Source organism: Alosa pseudoharengus, unplaced genomic scaffold (genome assembly GCF_046254945.1).
Source record: "Alosa pseudoharengus isolate Yale_2024_CS ecotype anadromous, Long Island Sound unplaced genomic scaffold, YU_APseudo_1.1 YU_APseudo_1.1_scf_13, whole genome shotgun sequence".
Taxonomy (NCBI): domain Eukaryota; kingdom Metazoa; phylum Chordata; class Actinopteri; order Clupeiformes; family Clupeidae; genus Alosa; species Alosa pseudoharengus.
The window spans coordinates 31,137,157-31,155,154 of NW_027468598.1; the positions used below are offsets into that span (position 1 = coordinate 31,137,157).

General features: G+C 43.9%; 1 protein-coding gene across 1 annotated transcript; it reads right to left on the reverse strand.

The window, feature by feature from the left end:
- Window positions 1-12,134: 12,134 nt before the first annotated feature.
- Window positions 12,135-16,144, reverse strand: LOC143122041 (uncharacterized). Its single transcript, XM_076282822.1, has 2 exons — window positions 15,965-16,144; window positions 12,135-14,499 (listed from the first exon to the last, which is right to left on the reverse strand). The coding sequence occupies exons 1-2, from the start codon at window positions 16,016-16,018 to the stop codon at window positions 13,219-13,221; spliced, it is 1,335 nt and encodes a 444-aa protein (XP_076138937.1). The 5' UTR covers window positions 16,019-16,144; the 3' UTR covers window positions 12,135-13,218.
- Between the last annotated feature and the right edge of the window lie 1,854 nt (window positions 16,145-17,998).

Genomic DNA, 17,998 nt, shown 5'->3' on the forward strand with positions numbered 1-17,998 from the left:
CATTTGTTCAACTGTTTACGCTCATTTTTGTTGACATTGTCGTTTTGTTGTTGTTGTTTTTTATTTATTGATCTCACGGTTTAGTTTAGTTACACAGAAGACACTTTTCTATTTCATCTGTTCCATGTCTTCATTCAGGCCTATAGTGCCATTACATCCCCAAGTTTGTTTTACAGAATAAGGCTAAAGTCTAAAGACAGACTTTGAAATGAGCATACTTTAAATCAAGAGTCTGGTAACATCTTATTGTTTCGTCACACATGCTGTTGCTGTTGAAATGCTGTTATATGTTTATTAGAGGTTTAATATCACTATGTCACCATTATCCGTGATTATCATGATAATTCCTAATGGGTAGTTAAAGCATGCAACATAACTAATGTGTTAGTAGTGCAAAACAACTTGAGAATGAGTTATGCAACACTGTTAGATTGATGAACATCTGTCATGTCAGCATTAGTCATGGAATATTTCAAAGGATATATGGAGGATTTAAGTAAAGTGAAGTGAAAAATATAATCTCTAAACTAATACACTGACTTAGTGCTCTATCCATGAGCACAAGTTTAATTCTGTTAGCCGTACGCTAACAAGCTTTTCCCATGAAGTGTTTTGTGAGTATGTTGAATATTTGCCTTTAGCACTGACTGAATGGTACTGTATGTTCTCCTCACTATAATCTAAACTGGGTTTAAAACTCAAGGGGGGCATGTTTACAAATGCCTTTCTCGCTGCGTATCTCTTTCTGTATGTGTGTGTGTGTTTGTGTGTGTGCGTGCATGAGGGAGTGTGTGTATGTGTGTGTGACATTTCTCTTTTGCCCATTCCTCCCATTCAGTTTCTGTCTTATCAAACAAGCATTACTCTACGCAGATTTGTGTGTTTGTTTATCTACACCAAAACTGAGGGAATAACCGCAACTGTGGTTGTTTGTGGTAGGAGTGTCGGTACGAGTGCTCTTACGCTGACACCCAAACGACAGCTGTGGACTGTGGGTTATGCAAAACCCAACATGTTTTCCTGAGCGTTTTGTAGGAAGAGCGAAATTGTGTAATTCCACAGTGGAAAGGCGCCTAGGGGGTGCCTGGCTGGGACAGATCCACACATGCTGCCACTACGCAGAGGAATGAGAACTGTGAACACACACTTGCTCACACACACACGCGCGCACACACGCGCACGCACACACACTTGCTCACACACACACGCGCGCACACACGCGCGCGCGCACACACACACACACACACACACACACACACACACACACACACACACACACACACACACACACACACACACTCCCTCTCTCTTACATACATCACATATATAGACTTTCTCTCTCTCTCTCTCTCTCTCTCTCTCACACACTCTCTTATATCTCACACACACACACACACACACACACACACACACACACACACACACACACACACACTTCTTGACTTCTTGGAGGGAACCAATAAATGGTAACATTTACTCTCCCACTCCCATTGCTGTTTGTACCCACTACACAGTCTGGTAACACTTTACTTGGGTAACTCCAGTTCAGTATGTACAATTGTTGTTAAACAATTACAGAGCATTGACTTAACCAAATCCAACCCATCGCCACAAATGGTAGTTAAAGCAACACCAAAGAGTTTTTTGTACCTTAAAATAATGTTTCCAAAATCGTTTCAGTGGTTCATCAACTCGTAACAGGGTGAACGTCAATTCTGTCTTCGCTTTGCGGCCCTCTATTGGCTATAACCGCACTATGTAAGTTTGCTAGATCGGGTAGCGGATCTGTAGTTCGATGGAATGAGATATAAGAAACTACACATTTGACTTGCTTCTGATCTCGCAATACATCGTACTTTTATAAGTCATGCAAAATATTCTACCTTGTCTGTGGACATCGTTATTTGCAAAGCCGGTGCTGGATAAACAACTAGTGCGTGCGACAGAGGGAAAGTTCTTTGGTGTTGCTTTAACAAAGTATCAACAAGTTAGTTGATAATCTGAGCATCTGCAGATAGCCTGTGGGCAGATTATCCAAGTAAAGTGTGACCAAAAGTCTTCATCCCATCGTCATGGAGAGACAGAAAGAGGGAGAGGGAGGGTGGGAAGGATGGATAGAGAAAAAGTAAGAGAGAGAGCAGAGAGAGGTTGCTGCTGTGAAACGCATGTGGGTAGAGGCTGGCAGGCGTGAGAGAGAGAGCCCCACAAAGACAGCCATTCAGCAGGAGAAAAAACGACAAGTCTAACAGCCCACTGTGCTTAGCCTCCACACACACACACACACACTCTCTCTCACTCTCCCCTTTCTCTCTCTCACACACACACAGACACACACTCACACTCTCTCTGACACACTCTCTCTCTCTCTCTCACACACACACAGACACACATACACATACACACACACACAGACACACACACAGACACACACACACAGACACACACACACACACACTCTCTCTCTCTCTCACTCTCCCCTTTCTCTCTCTCACACACACACAGACACACACACACACACACACACTCTCTCTCTCACTCTCCCCTTTCTCTCTCTCACACACACACAGACACACACTCACTCACACTCTCTCTGACACACACTCTCTCTCTCTCTCTCTCACGCACACACACACAGACACACACACACACACAGTCCACCCCAGCTTTGGCCAGTCAATACACTTTCTCTGAATCCACCCTTTTACCTGGACAGCTCGCTTCTGAAGAAATACAGCTGCAAGTGCATGTGTGTGTGTGTGTGTGTGTGTGTGTGTGTGTGTGTGTGTGTGTGTGCGATGTGGAGAGTTTATGACAGATACACACACTTTTCTTGCTACACTCTAACTGGCCGCTCTGTTGATTTTCAGAAAATAAGGAATGAGGACATCTTGCATTCCAAGTGTGTGTATGTGTGTATGTGTGTGTGTGTGTGTGTGTGTGTGTGTGTGTGTTTTCTTGTCGCCTCAGCCCTCGACTTCCCTGCCATATTAAAAGCACTGAGTCAGTGAGCGTACCCTGCAATTAGAGTCATTTTCAGTCGTGATGTGGCGGGCCCCACGGCGCAACTCTCCACACACGCATGCATGTGCTCCGAGCCGCTGGTTGGCTACGCACTGCAGGCTGCTTTTACGGCTGCCGACTGGAACATCGTGTCCAAAGCCTGGCGCGCAAGTAATGTTTGACAATAAACAAGCCGTGCGTGGAATGCCGCGCGTTTGCTCTACTGCTGCTGCTGCTGCTGCTGTGCCCTAGAGACAGAAGGAGGGAACGGCCTTCGAGCTCACTGACCACTGAATTTACACTAAAGCTGTCATATGTGGCCTTCGAGCTCACTGACCACTGAATTTACACTAAAGCACACTGACCACTGTTTTTACACTAAAGCACACTGACCACTGAATTTACACTAAAGCACACTGACCACTGAATTTACACTAAAGCACACTGACCACTGTTTTTACACTAAAGCACACTGACCACTGTTTTTACACTAAAGCACACTGGCCACTGATTTTACACTAAAGCTGTCATATGTGGCCTTTGAGCACAATGATCACTGATTTTACACTAAAGCTGTCATATGTGGCCTTTGAGCACAATGATCACTGATTTTACACTAAAGCTGTCATATGTGGCCTTTGAGCACAATGATCACTGATTTTACACTAAAGCTGTCATATGTGGCCTTTGAGCACAATGATCACTGTTTTTACACTAAAGCTGTCATATGTGGCCTTTGAGCACAATGATCACTGTTTTTACACTAAAGCTGTCATATGTGGCCTTTGAGCACAATGATCACTGATTTTACACTAAAGCTGTCATATGTGGCCTTTGAGCACAATGATCACTGATTTTACACTAAAGCCGTCATATGTGGCCTTTGAGCACAATGATCACTGTTTTTACACTAAAGCTGTCATATGTGGCCTTTGAGCACAATGATCACTGTTTTTACACTAAAGCTGTCATATGTGGCCTTTGAGCACAATGATCACTGTTTTTACACTAAAGCTGTCATATGTGGCCTTTGAGCACAATGATCACTGATTTTACACTAAAGCTGTCATATGTGGCCTTTGAGCACAATGATCACTGATTTTACACTAAAGCACAATGATCACTGATTTTACACTAAAGCTGTCATATGTGGCCTTTGAGCACAATGATCACTGATTTTACAATAAAGCTGTCATATGTGGCCTTTGAGCACAATGATCACTGTTTTACACTAAAGCTGTCATATGTGGCCTTTGAGCACAATGATCACTGTTTTTACACTAAAGCTGTCATATGTGGCCTTTGAGCACAATGATCACTGATTTTACACTAAAGCTGTCATATGTGGCCTTTGAGCACAATGATCACTGTTTTTACACTAAAGCTGTCATATGTGGCCTTTAAGCACAATGATCACTGTTTTTACACTAAAGCTGTCATATGTGGCCTTTGAGCACAATGATCACTGATTTTACACTAAAGCTGTCATATGTGGAATTTGAGCACAATGATCACTGATTTTACACTAAAGCACAATGATCACTGATTTTACACTAAAGCTGTCATATGTGGCCTTTGAGCACAATGATCACTGATTTTACACTAAAGCTGTCATATGTGGCCTTTGAGCACAATGATCACTGATTTTACACTAAAGCACAATGATCACTGATTTTACACTAAAGCACAATGATCACTGATTTTACACTAAAGCACAATGATCACTGATTTTACACTAAAGCTGTCATATGTGGCCTTTGAGCACAATGATCACTGATTTTACACTAAAGCACAATGATCACTGATTTTACACTAAAGCACAATGATCACTGATTTTACACTAAAGCTGTCATATGTGGCCTTTGAGCACAATGATCACTGATTTTACACTAAAGCACAATGATCACTGATTTTACACTAAAGCACAATGATCACTGATTTTACACTAAAGCACAATGATCACTGATTTTACACTAAAGCTGTCATATGTGGCCTTTGAGCACAATGATCACTGATTTTACACTAAAGCACAATGATCACTGATTTTACACTAAAGCACAATGATCACTGATTTTACACTAAAGCACAATGATCACTGATTTTACACTAAAGCTGTCATATGTGGCCTTTGAGCACTATGATCACTGATTTTACACTAAAGCACAATGATCACTGATTTTACACTAAAGCTGTCATATGTGGCCTTTGAGCACAATGATCACTGATTTTACACTAAAGCTGTCATATGTGGCCTTTGAGCACAATGATCACTGATTTTACACTAAAGCACAATGATAACTGATTTTACACTAAAGCACAATGATCACTGATTTTACACTAAAGCACACTGACCACTGATTTTACACTAAAGCTGTCATATGTGGCCTTTGAGCACAATGATCACTGATTTTACACTAAAGCTGTCATATGTGGCCTTTGAGCACAATGATCACTGATTTTACACTAAAGCACAATGATCACTGATTTTACACTAAAGCTGTCATATGTGGCCTTTGAGCACAATGATCACTGATTTTACACTAAAGCTGTCATATGTGGCCTTTGAGCACAATGATCACTGATTTTACACTAAAGCACAATGATCACTGATTTTACACTAAAGCACAATGATCACTGATTTTACACTAAAGCACACTGACCACTGATTTTACACTAAAGCACAATGATCACTGATTTTACACTAAAGCACACTGACCACTGATTTTACACTAAAGCTGTCATATGTGGCCTTTGAGCACAATGATCACTGATTTTACACTAAAGCACACTGATCACTGATTTTACACTAAAGCACACTGGCCACTGATTTTACACTAAAGCTGTCATATGTGGCCTTTGAGCACACTGATCACTGATGTTACACTAAAGCACACTGATCACTGATTTTACACTAAAGCACACTGGCCACTGATGTTACACTAAAGCACAATGATCACTGATTTTACACTAAAGCACAATGATCACTGATTTTACACTAAAGCACACTGATCACTGATTTTACACTAAAGCACAATGATCACTGTTTTTACACTAAAGCACAATGATCACTGTTTTTACACTAAAGCACACTGATCACTGATGTTACACTAAAGCTGTCCCGATGGAACGTCATATGTGGCCTGGAGCCAAGACAGGAAACTCAAGCCCAACTGACATCATTTTGTAGACCTATAAATGGCTGTTTTGGTCGATGTTATTATGTAGGGGGAGGGTCAGCAAACTCTTCTGAGGAGTCATACTGGTGTGTTATTTTGCTATTGCATTGTTTGTTTGTATATATTTTGGCCTGGTTTCCTACTCATGACTTACAACTAATGCTAGACTAAAAGAGAACTTCTATTGGTAACACTTTACTGTAAGGGTATGAATTATCATGAATTCATGCATGAATTAATTCATGTTTTATGCATTACTTAATTCCTTAAAATCTTATGAATCATTAGGTGGGCACATCATTATGAATTATGATTTCTTAACCCTTAAAGGAGTAGGTTTTTGAACGTTCTAAGTTCCGCAACAATTGAAGGTTCTAAAATTCTATGTTGAATTCAATGAACCCAGATATTCTTTAGAACGTTCATTTCTCAACATTCCCGTCACACTGGTGTACTCCTTTAAGGGTTAAGCATGATCTTCATGATTACATGAATTTAAGGTTAATTGCTCATGAGTACATCATCTCTGTGGCCGCTCAACTAAAGTTGTGAATAATGACATGTTTTTAGAGAACTGCAGAGTCAGAATATGAGCAGTGTTCAAATCAGAATATGAGCATTTTTGCCAGAAAAATAAATAATCATGATCATGCTTAATAAATTATAATTCATAATGATGTGGCCACCGCACCTAATGCTTTTGGTGATGTGCGGTTCATGCGATCAGAAATTACAAACTATGAACTCATGTCAATTCCTGATGACTCATGAGATATTAATGATAAATCATGAATTAATTCAGGCATGAATTCATGTTAATTCAGGTACCCTTACCGTAAAGTGTTACCAAAGCATTTAGTCTTGGACTAGGCTTCATCCATGTACAGGAAACCAGGATAATATGTTAGGAAGGCTGCACACAATGCTTAAACTCCCTAACTATGCAGTACACACACACCCATACACAAACACAAGCAAGCACACACATGCACACGCACACACACACAATGTAATACTGCATTGCATTACTAGTGATGCGATGAAAAGATTGCATGGATGTGAATGAAGATCCAGAAACAGATCTGGTGACTCAGTGTGGTTTTGAGTGGGGTGCTAAACCCAGGCCTTTTCCGACCACACTGGATGGATGTGCCCAACTCATACTTATGGGAAGTCACGAGCCGACTCTAACTTGGCCTCTGCATGCACTGCCTTTCTCAACACTTAGCAACGCACAAGGGGGAAGGGGGGGGGGGGGGTTGCTAAACATGATGAACATCCAGTGCATGCATGTAAGACTGGGAAGACCCATAACCTTTTAACCTTAAAAGAGGGATGTATGTGTTTGAAAGGGAACAGAGACACACATACTCTTCCTAAAACAACATACACGGAATCCCAACAGAGAAATAGCCTAGGAAGGAGTTCTGTAAAGATACAAACATTTTAGAGGAAACATGAAAAAAAACAAAAAACAGTATGCCTTCGATGACTTCCTTAAAAAACTCCTCTGCCACTGATATAACGTGAGCAGGGCCAGGAAAGTGATATGGTCCACAGTGCTAAGTGGGATATGGTCCACAGTGCTAAGTGGGATATGGTCCACAGTGCTGTGAATAAGTCCTGCATGTGTGATATGGGTAAGGGATCATATGAAGAGCCTGCCCGTGTATAGTTGTCTGAGTGGTTTAAATGTAATACACACAGAGTTTTTGAATGGCTGCTCTCTGGCTCTCTCCTCTAGCTAGGACTAACAGGAGGAAGGCTACCTTTACTTTTGAGGCTATTCGCCTTTTGAACTTGAATATGCTTCCCTACTCCTCCCTCTCTTGGGACTAATCCCCCACACGTACGTACACCCCTGTCTGTCCTGTTCTTTAATTTTGTCCTGTCTTATATGTTGTGTTATGTCTTATGGGTCACAATGCCTGCATGAAGACATTGCCCCTTGGAGATCATTTTTTAAATTTAACTGAATTGAATATCCAAATCTTTATTTATGAAGCATTCCTAGGTGGCCTGGTCTGATCTGTTTGTGTTCTGAGGAACACACTCTAGGCTTGAGTGGGTAGAAAAAGGAAAGGTTGTCCTTGGATGTGACATTTTGGATCAACATCCCAAACAATGGGCCATTGGCAGGGCGTCCAATGGGGGACCACCTGACCAACAACAAAGAACGACAAAGATTCTTCATATTTTCCACATCCTTTACCTCACAGGCAAATAGTGGTCACGCTACAGTTCTGTTTAACAGTTTACTGGCCCTGAGGCATAACTTGTCCACTGTACAAAATTAGCTGCTTTTCAGTACAGAAACAAATTCCTTTCTAATGGGGAAATTACCGAGGAGGACGGAGGGGGGGAGGGGGGGGGGGGGGAGGACGGAGGGGGACCCAGGGGGCGCCCAGTGGCCATTACAGGCCTGCTGTTTTGTATCGTCCATAGTATGGACAGGAAGTGATGTGGTGTGTGCAGGAAAGAAGGAACAGGAAGAGGAAGTGGGAGGGTGGCGGCTGGGGCAGGATGGAGTTCAGAGGGCAAGGTGACCCGGGGCGGGGGGGGGGGGGGGGGCTCAGAGAGCGGAGTGAGAGAGAGAGAGAGAGAGAGAGAGCTGTAGAAAAGGAGTGAGAGAGGAAAGGAGAGATTTAGACAGAGGGAGCAAAACAGTGGAAGGTACATGTGGAGGAAATCGTGTGTGAGGTGAAGCGAGGGGGTGTGTGTGTGTGTGTGTGTGGGGGGGGGGGGGGTGACCGCTACACACCGCGTCACGCCGAGCCACTCCACGCCACAGTGTCTACAGCCGCAGACACAAGGCCTTCATCTGTCGGCAGATGAGAGGGGACACCGGCGTGAGGATTACCGTGCGCCCTACGCCACAGGGGGCAGGGCCACGAAAACAGATGTTACACGTCGCCGCGGAGACTGGAGAACGTGCGCTTCAGGCAAGGTCCACCCATCGAGTCGTCCAGACCAGGCAGTTAATCAGACTGATGCACGCGTGTCTGTGTGTGTGTGTGTGTGTGTGTGTGTGTGTGTGTGTGTGTGTGTGTGTGTGTGTGTGTGTGTGTGTGTGTGTGTGTGTGTGTGTGTGTGTGTGTGTGTGTGTGTGTGTGTGTGTGTGTGTGTCTCTCTCTCTCTCTCTGAGTGTGTGTGTGTCTCTCTCTAAGTGTGTGTGTGTGTGTGTGTGTGTGTGAGTAAGGCACATAAACAGGTTAGCCACAGGAGTGTAACCCTACCTCACCTGTGTGCACGGCACCCAAGGTCCTGACTCATTCTGGCTTTTCCAGAGCCTTTACATTACACACACAGAAGGTGCTTTTAACAACTGGAAATAAAGACAGTAGGGATGGGATGGGAACTATTAGTCAGAACGCTGTTTGTTTGTACCTCAATCTTTGAAAAATATCATAACAAACGCAAAGGTTTTACATACATTTAGCTTACATGGACCGATGGATATACCAGTGAACTTAGTGATTTACTAAAACCAGAAAGAAGAAAATAATAAACATTTACAAATGCCCAGAAATTAACTGCAAAAAACAGACCGCATAGTGGTTTGGCCTGCATACAGCCGTCACATTCTCATCTAGACAGGGACGTCAGTGGCAGTGCATTACACAAGCACTGGCTATTCATGGCTAAACTGTACCGCCACACTACTGGTAGACATGCAATACAACAAGATCTTTTCCACATAGAAACACTGACAAACTATTGGCGTGTTTTTTTTAATGGGTCATGTTGATATCTTGTTTGCATTTTGAGTTCACAGATGCCTTCTAGAACTTTGGAGTGATATGTTTTCCCTTTTGTGTGTTATTCATTGCTTAATCTTGTTAATGTTTCGAGTAATACCTTGACTATAATTATATAGTGGTGCAATAAAGAAATAAAAAAAATAAAAAAAAACATGCATCTGTTTGATGTCCTAATTACCATTACATAATAATAGCACTTGAGGTCATGACTTTTGGACATAGCAAACAGTCACCAAAGTTCTGAAAATAACACAGTAAAGCCAAGTTAGGAAAGCTGTACTTTCGCTCATAATGACAGAGTTCACTGTGCCTTGGCCTACACATTTCTGAAAGGGAGGCCATTCATGCCTAGTCTTTGACTAGAAAAGTGTTTGTGTGTAGTGCCACCTGCTGGTGGAAGCACACCTCTGTTACTCCTCAGCCTAGGTGGAAAGGCCTCATCGGAAACCTCCAACAAGTCACCAAAACTGGGCAAGTACAGAACATCATATTCCCTGGGTTTCTCCTTCTCAGAAGACACACACACACACAGAGAGAGAGAGAGAGAGACTGAAGTTTTTACCAAACATAAAGCTGTGTTTTTCCTTTCTTTCTTTAATTTACTCTGCTTTTTATTCTATCGTGAGAACTTTTTGTTTTGCTTTGTTCTTTTCTCCCTTTCTTTTTCCCCCCACTCTTTATTCAGCTCCTGTTTAATTCTCTTCCTGCCCATTCGCACATACAGTACTGAGAAACTCAGACAAACACCTTTCTCGCCCACTCCCCTGCCCTCTCCACTCCCTCCCTCCCTCCTCCTCCTCTCTCTCTCCCTCCTTCTTTTGGAGGGATTCCTTTCTGTGAGGGAGCATATGTTTGACCCGTAGCTCCAGTGAATGCGGCCATCTGCCAGAGATTCCTCCAGACCTGCGCTCTGTGTGAGAATGCGCCGTGCCTTTGTGCGAGCTCGCTGGGCGATGTGGGAGAATGCCGCCTCACAAAGGGCGACAGTAAGACAAGTTTAACCCTTTCCCTCCCGTCGCACGCTCAATGGCCACCCTCACCCACTGGCATTGTTGCCAGGCTGACAAGTGAGGGATGAACTGTATCGGTTCCTCCATTCACTGCACTGTTGTCTGACACACAAAAGCAGCGGACAGGAAAAAAAAAAATCAGATTTGACCACCCCACCCCCCCACCTCCTTTTCAATTCATACACTGACCTCCTTGTATAATTATTGAGAGATCAGGGACAAGAGGTCAACACCAGAAAAAAAATGACTAACCCATGGAGTACATGAAAACCATAGAGTACGAGACAACTCGCACCGCAGACTGGGGGAAAAAAAAGGAGGTATAACAGATCTAAACCCCAATGTCATGCAAAGTCTCCATTATTACCGCTATTATTATCTCAGGGACTTCTCTTATTCCTAATCCCATATAAAAGTGCTAGTAGTACGCCTCTGAAACTCAACTGTTACAGCAAGAGTGGCTATGTTGCTTGTGTCAAAAACAGTGTGAAACAAAAGCTTCCATAACATTAGCATACAAGATCGGAACTGTTCAACACCGCCCCCCCCCCTTCTCCTAACCACCCCCATATCTCCACACTGAATAACAAAAGGCAGAATCAAAGCTTCTTGGCCTAAAGATAGCCTATGCTCTATGCAGATAAACAGAGTTCTCATAGGGAAGAGAAAAGCTGGAAACAATTGGGAAGGGGTGGATCACTGGCTTTAAGAAGTCGTGCAGCATGGGAGATGTACGTGATTCTGCATCCAAATACCAGTGCACAGGCCCTTACCCTGTGGTAGTAGTATAGAGCTCTCCATTTTGATGTCGTCAGAAGTGACACTGTTGGTACTGATCCACTATGTTCCAGTGTTAACAGAAGTGCATATACAGCCTAAAGTTAAGAAATCCCTCTGTACGTACAACCTAGGCACAATGGGAACATCTCAACTGTTTTGTAGGCGTGCATAGTGTAAACCCGAACTGAATTTGAGTTCAGAAAAATGACATAGTAATCCCACAGACTCTGAGGACGCTAGCAGCACTGATCTATGGAATATTTGACAGGACAAATGTTCACCACTGCCGAAGTTTTTGAACTGTGGTAGATACCACAATAGTTTGGACTGACCATGCAAATCCCAAGAACAAAATCACAAATATGCGCTTAAAAAAGGTTTATTTTTCAGTACAAAAAGGAAACCAATATATTAAACTTAAACATTAAGGAAACACAATGCATGTTCTCTATAAATACAATAAAATAAATAAAAATTAATTTACTAAAGATTCTCCTTAAACACTACGGTGTGTAACATGACAGCCACCAAAAGGCATTTCATACAATCAAAAGAAATACGGGACCCATCATTGTGAACGGCTATAAAAATGGTCAGAAACAAAAAGAAAATTACACTACTTTTTTCCTAGACACTAAAATATACACAATACAATTCACTACACCTGGGGCTTGAGTGTCCCACAATAACCCTCCCCTGTCCTTCAAATCAATAACCCAAATGCTTTCTTTTTTTACATTAAGCCACCCAGTTTCTATGTAGTAGTTAAAGTTGTGGGAAAAAAACAAAGTCAAGCCATCGTCTCAAAATCTAGTTAGAGAACCATGAAGCATTGATCAGTACAAAAAGTTAGACAAGAGAAAGAAAAAAAGGAGAAAGGTCCCTTCAACACACAATGATATTGCAGCTTAACAAAAACCTGTTAAAACAACGTACAGGCACTTTAGCATTTTAAAACTGCAGCCAGTTTGGAAGAGGTCTGCTCTTAGGCACGTCTGAACACTGTGTGCATTGGAAAAAGCGCCTTTATCCAAAAAGTATAAAACGACACAAACACTGAATTCATTCAACAAACTTGATAACTCTTAAACCCTGGTCTTTGGCTTTTCACAATGAAATTTCTAGTTCTGGGAACAATAACATTTGTTTACTCAAATGTTTGTTTGTTTTTTTTTTTTCAGCAATACTGCATGTCATTTTTAACAGCCTGTTTTTTAAGGCCACACTATTTAGAGATGGTCATCTCGTATTCTTTCAGCAAAACAAAAGTACAATATGCTTTACACCACTCTGATTCGCTTTCCAACCTGTCGATTGTATTTCCTTCTTTAGACAAAAGAAAAAAAGAAAAAGAAAAAAAAATGAAAAAAAAAAATGTCAAGGCACCTGCCTGTACAATACAGTAGATATACCACAGTATATGCTAGATCTTTCATCTCAAATAGAAAAAAAACAGGGGGTTGGGGGGTGGGAAGGCTGGAGTCCGCCAATCTACAGGAAGAAGCCTGTGCTGCTGCCCTCACTGAAGAAGCCGTCGTCCGGCACGGACAGCTGGCTGAAGATGGGCAGCCGTTTGCCGACGCCCTCGAACCCCGAGGCGCAGGAATCCGAGCCGCTCAGGCTGCTGGCAGAGCTACCACACCCGCCCTCATGGTCGGAGAGTGACGTGTGGGAGAGGCTCCGCACCCCCATGGCGGTGGAGGAGGAGGAGGCGGCGGTCAGCATGGCCCCGGGGCCTCCGGTTGGGCTCTGCTGCAGGCACCTCTCGGCCGGCTCCAGCAGGCTGTGTGGGGGGGAGGGGAGTGCCGAGGAGGAGGCAAGGCTGCAGGAGGAGCAGCCAGAGTCAGGCGAGGGCAGGAACTGAGGCTGGGGATCGCAGACACTGGCCTCCAAGGCCGCGGCGGTTGCTGCCGCCGCCGCGGCTACCAGGGAGGCCGAGGCCACGTCCACGTCGTGGAAGGCGAGCGAGAGCAGTTCGGAGAGGTCGGACGAGGCCGGCGGCGAGAGGGACGGGGCGCGCAGGAAGGCGTGGGGCAGGGTGGGGTCCATGGCGGGGGGTGGCGGCGGATGGTTGGAGGGGAAGCCGGCGAAGCTGAAGCTCTGTTTGAGGAGAGGGGGACGCTGGGATGGGACACGGCCTGTTGAGGAGGAAGAGGAAAACTGCCTGGGGCGAGTGTGTGCGTGCGCGTGGTCGTCGTCCTCGTTGTTGTGCACAAAGTGGCAGCGGATGCCGTACGGACAGAAGCCCACCGAGTGGAACGTGCGGCACGGCTCCGTCTTGTACTTGGGGTGCCGGTTGAGGTCGCGCAGCTCCTCGAGGCCGTGAGCGAACTGGCACTTGCTGCCGTACTTGCACATGCCGCGTTCGGCATACGTGCGGCACAGCTCTGTCTTGTAGCGCGACGAAGTGGTGGACGTGGCTGTGGATGCCGCCATCGACACGGACGGCAGGGAAGTGCAGGAGCTGGCTGAGGCCGGCTTGCAGCTGCCAGGCTCTGTGGAGGCCCATCCCAGGCTGCTGGTGCTGCCCTCCACCATGCTGACAGAACGCTCGGCCCAGAATGACATCTTGTTCCAGTTTGAGGGAAGAGGGATGTCGGCGGGCTGCCCCCAATGGCCAGTGGTCCCCGCAGCGTTGACTTTGGAGTCGCTCAAGCACGAGGAGGAGGAGGAGGAGAAGGAACAGGAGGGTCTGATTTTTTTGTGTCCGACTGGTGAAACTGGCAAGGCAGACATCTTTGGAGGTTCCCGGAGGTCAAGACTTAGAAGCTGCTGCAAGAGGAAAAAAATAAACAGTGCTATTAATGTACTGCATACATAATCACACAAAAATTTCTCAACTAATGGTACAACTTCCAAGGACACAATTTAATATGTCAGATAGGCACCAGTTGACTGCAAACTCCACAGCCCAACTAAGAAGTAAAGTTATTTTTTTTACATAATTTGATTAACAAATCCACAGCGTTGAAGTTGCATAGTCGTGTTAATATCAGGTATCTTACTTCATCTGCGTGTAAAGTTACTTTTGTACTGTTAACTCACGTTAAATTACACCTGGTCCTTTGAACTAATGTTAACTGAAACGTGCACAAGATAACGGACCACAACGCTGTTCTTTGGTTGCCAAGAACCGAGTCAAACGTGCCATTCTAAACGCCGACGAATCATGGTGGCTTTTCGCTTGACATAAACGACATGCTAACAAATAGAAACGTTAACGATGCCATGTGTTCCGAAACGCTGCAAAAGACAGACTTGCACGTTCCAAGGACCAACCAGGTCAACGTCTGTCATTTGGCGTAACACTGGCTAATCAGCTAGGACAACTTAAGCGGAGTTACAGTAACGTTACTAATGTTCCCTCGCACTATGTAAAACTAACGTGGAAAATCGAACAAAGCTGTCAAATATTTGAACGTGCTTGTAATAATACTACATAGGCCCGTTTAGAGGTAGTAAGTTTGCAATGACTTACGTAACATCGCGTAAACAAACACATAAAACTTGGACAACAGGTTGTAAATGTTGCGCCGAGTGTCAGTGCGCTAACGCTAACTAGCTACGTTAGAATTTCTGACTTGGCAAATCCCACTTGTTTACGTTCAAAATGGGGTACATGGAAACGTGTCACCACTCACTTTAATTAAGAAATCGATGCAACATTTACGAAAACACACGGTATATACAAATTATGCAACCTTGTGTACAGTCAGCAAATTGCAGGTTTGACCTAACCGCTATCAAACATGTTGCAACACTAGATTCTACGCAAAACAAAAGGCGCAATCTGCATACTGGCTAACGTTAGCAAAAGACAGGTTATCATTTTGCCATTTCAGTTGGTCAAACTGTGAGGCATTTGCATTTACCACGATTTTAATGGATTTGCAAGATTTACATCTTGACATGTTTACACACACCAGTCTGTATATTGAACGATTAGGCCATATCATACGTTTTAAATGTCAAGATTTTAGAGCGAATACCACTTGTTTGCTAGCTATTTTGGCCATAACCTAGCTAGCGCTGCATAACGTTACCGAGAACTTTCGGGCAACTTCGCTATTTTCCCACCAGCCTTGTAACTTAACACAATTCCGGCAGAGGAATTATTCTCAGGAAAACTTTCAACTAACTTAAATACAAATGGCTATGCTGTATAACTCCCAGCTAGTTAGCCAATGTTGTGTGGACAACTAGTTGTAGCAGTACTGCAAAGAAACCCCCGATTTACCTTGCACAGAACTTCATCCAAATCAATAAACTGATTTAGAGCGTACGACGGCATTTCACCTTCTTGCAAAGGCGTAGGTTGTATAAAGCTTTTCGACAGATAAACTTCTCTCTTCCTTGACGATCCTTGCAAACTTCTCTGTGTTGGACTTCAAAACTTTTCCGTCGACCCACGTGTGGTTTTAAAGCTGCACTGTAACATAGCCACACCTCCTCGTAACAAAAGTTGAGTAGCTAGTCGGTTTGCGCCGCCTACGTGACTCTCAACAATTTTGACTCAACTGTTCATGTGCAACAGTGACTCCCTTACAAATGCATGCCAGTGCATCACTTGTTGCAAGTTTTAATTGTCAGTGCATTTGCCATGCATTACTGTAGATGTTGTAGCCTGGAACCGCCACATTTAACGGAGAACTGGCTTTTGTACTCAGCCGCATTTGCTGTGTTCTTTTCGCAACAGTATGCTGTTAGCAAATGCTAAGTATTGCTTATTTTTGCACGAGCATAGCGCTACATCTCTGATAACACGAGCTCCCACGGTTCAGAGACATTAGACCAAGCCATTCGGAATAGAACGTTCACATTAAGCACAAACGTGGGAAATGAAACTTTTTTTAATGTGAAAATGTGACTGTACACAAAAAAAAAAAAAAAACTAGGGGAAGGAGGGTTTACCAATATTGGTTGTAGGCCTATGCTGTGTGTGACATTTCCACCATGATCATCATGTTATTTGACTTTAGGATGGATTATCAACCACCATAGTTGTCAACTCAACTTGAAATCCTATTGAAAACAATCTCCATAATTCTACAACAGGGCTAATCAACCACTAATATGGTCTGAGATGCATCTGGCTCAAAGCATATGTCAATAACATTCATTAATGGGCCAACACTCAGTTATGCCAGGCCGCAAACTGTACTTAAAGTAGCAGTTTTGTTTAAAATAAGAATAACAACAAAAGAAAAGATAAACAACAAAAACAGTGTAAACAACACATCTTGTATGTGCATGCATGGCCTCGCCAGACCCCAGCAGCCGGTCCAGAGACTGCAGACAGACCTGACCCATAAACACCTTTAATTAGAGCAGGCCAAATAGTGGGGCTTTCACTCAGAAGTTCAAATGCAGACATTAAAGCTTTTCTGACAGCCCCCCTCCTTGCTGGTGACAGAAAACTGGGGTGACCTGTGGTCACACATGGAGAGCAGTCTGCCTTGATGATGTTCCGTCTCGCAAGGCACAGTATGGAGACGGTGTAGAGGAGACGTTGAGGACGTGTGAAACCACTGCTATTTTACCCACATCACGGGGGAGGCACAGTGGTTTTTGATAACAAGAATAGAATATTAAAATGTAGGCCTAAGCAATGTGGAGATGTTGCGAACGGTTGACATACTATTTCTGAAAAGTAGCCTTTTGTGTAGTTTAATGTAAATAAGACAGTTAATCTCTTTGACGTAGCCTAAAAAAAAAGTCAGTCTATGTGTGTCGTACCACAATTTGACCTTCACTCAGGAAATCCTCGTCTCACAGAGTGCAACTACACCCAGGGCTAAACTGTAATGAAACTGTGGGACAAACTGTAATAAAACAGACATTGTATGTTAACCTGCTTAATCTTCCATTCTAACCCTGTGGGAAGTCATCAGTGACAGCACCCTGTGATGGACCTGAACTGGGCCGCACGTGGCCCGTATCTCAGCAGAGTGTCAGCTGCTGCCTCTGCCCAGGATTCCATCAATTACTGGCGGAGCTTGCTTGTTAGTGGATTTTTTAAAGCCTGTGGCTTTCACTCGGCCAGTCGTCACGTTGAGCCGTGCACTAACAAGGTTTTGCTGCCTTTGTTCGAGTGAAAGAGAAAAAAAGACCAAGAGGGAGGAGGAGGAGGAGGAGGAGGAGAGGGGCCTTGGGCCTGGCCGGGCCAAAATGTCAGCTCGCTAAGGAGGCTTGTTCAGACTCAAGGGCTCTTGTGAGCTAGCTGACTTAAAGGCTCATGTCCGTGCTCTCTAACTTTCAGGAGCGACGTAAC

What these genes read in the sequence shown, in the direction of transcription:
- LOC143122041 (XM_076282822.1), bottom strand. Translation starts at nt 16,018, where the DNA reads ATGCCGTCGTACGCTCTAAATCAGTTTATTGATTTGGATGAAGTTCTG. An exon ending in TGGATGAAGTTCTGTGCAAG is followed by an intron (nt 14,500 to 15,964) that starts GTAAATCGGGGG and finishes TTCCTCTTGCAG; the next exon opens with CAGCTTCTAAGTCTTGACCT.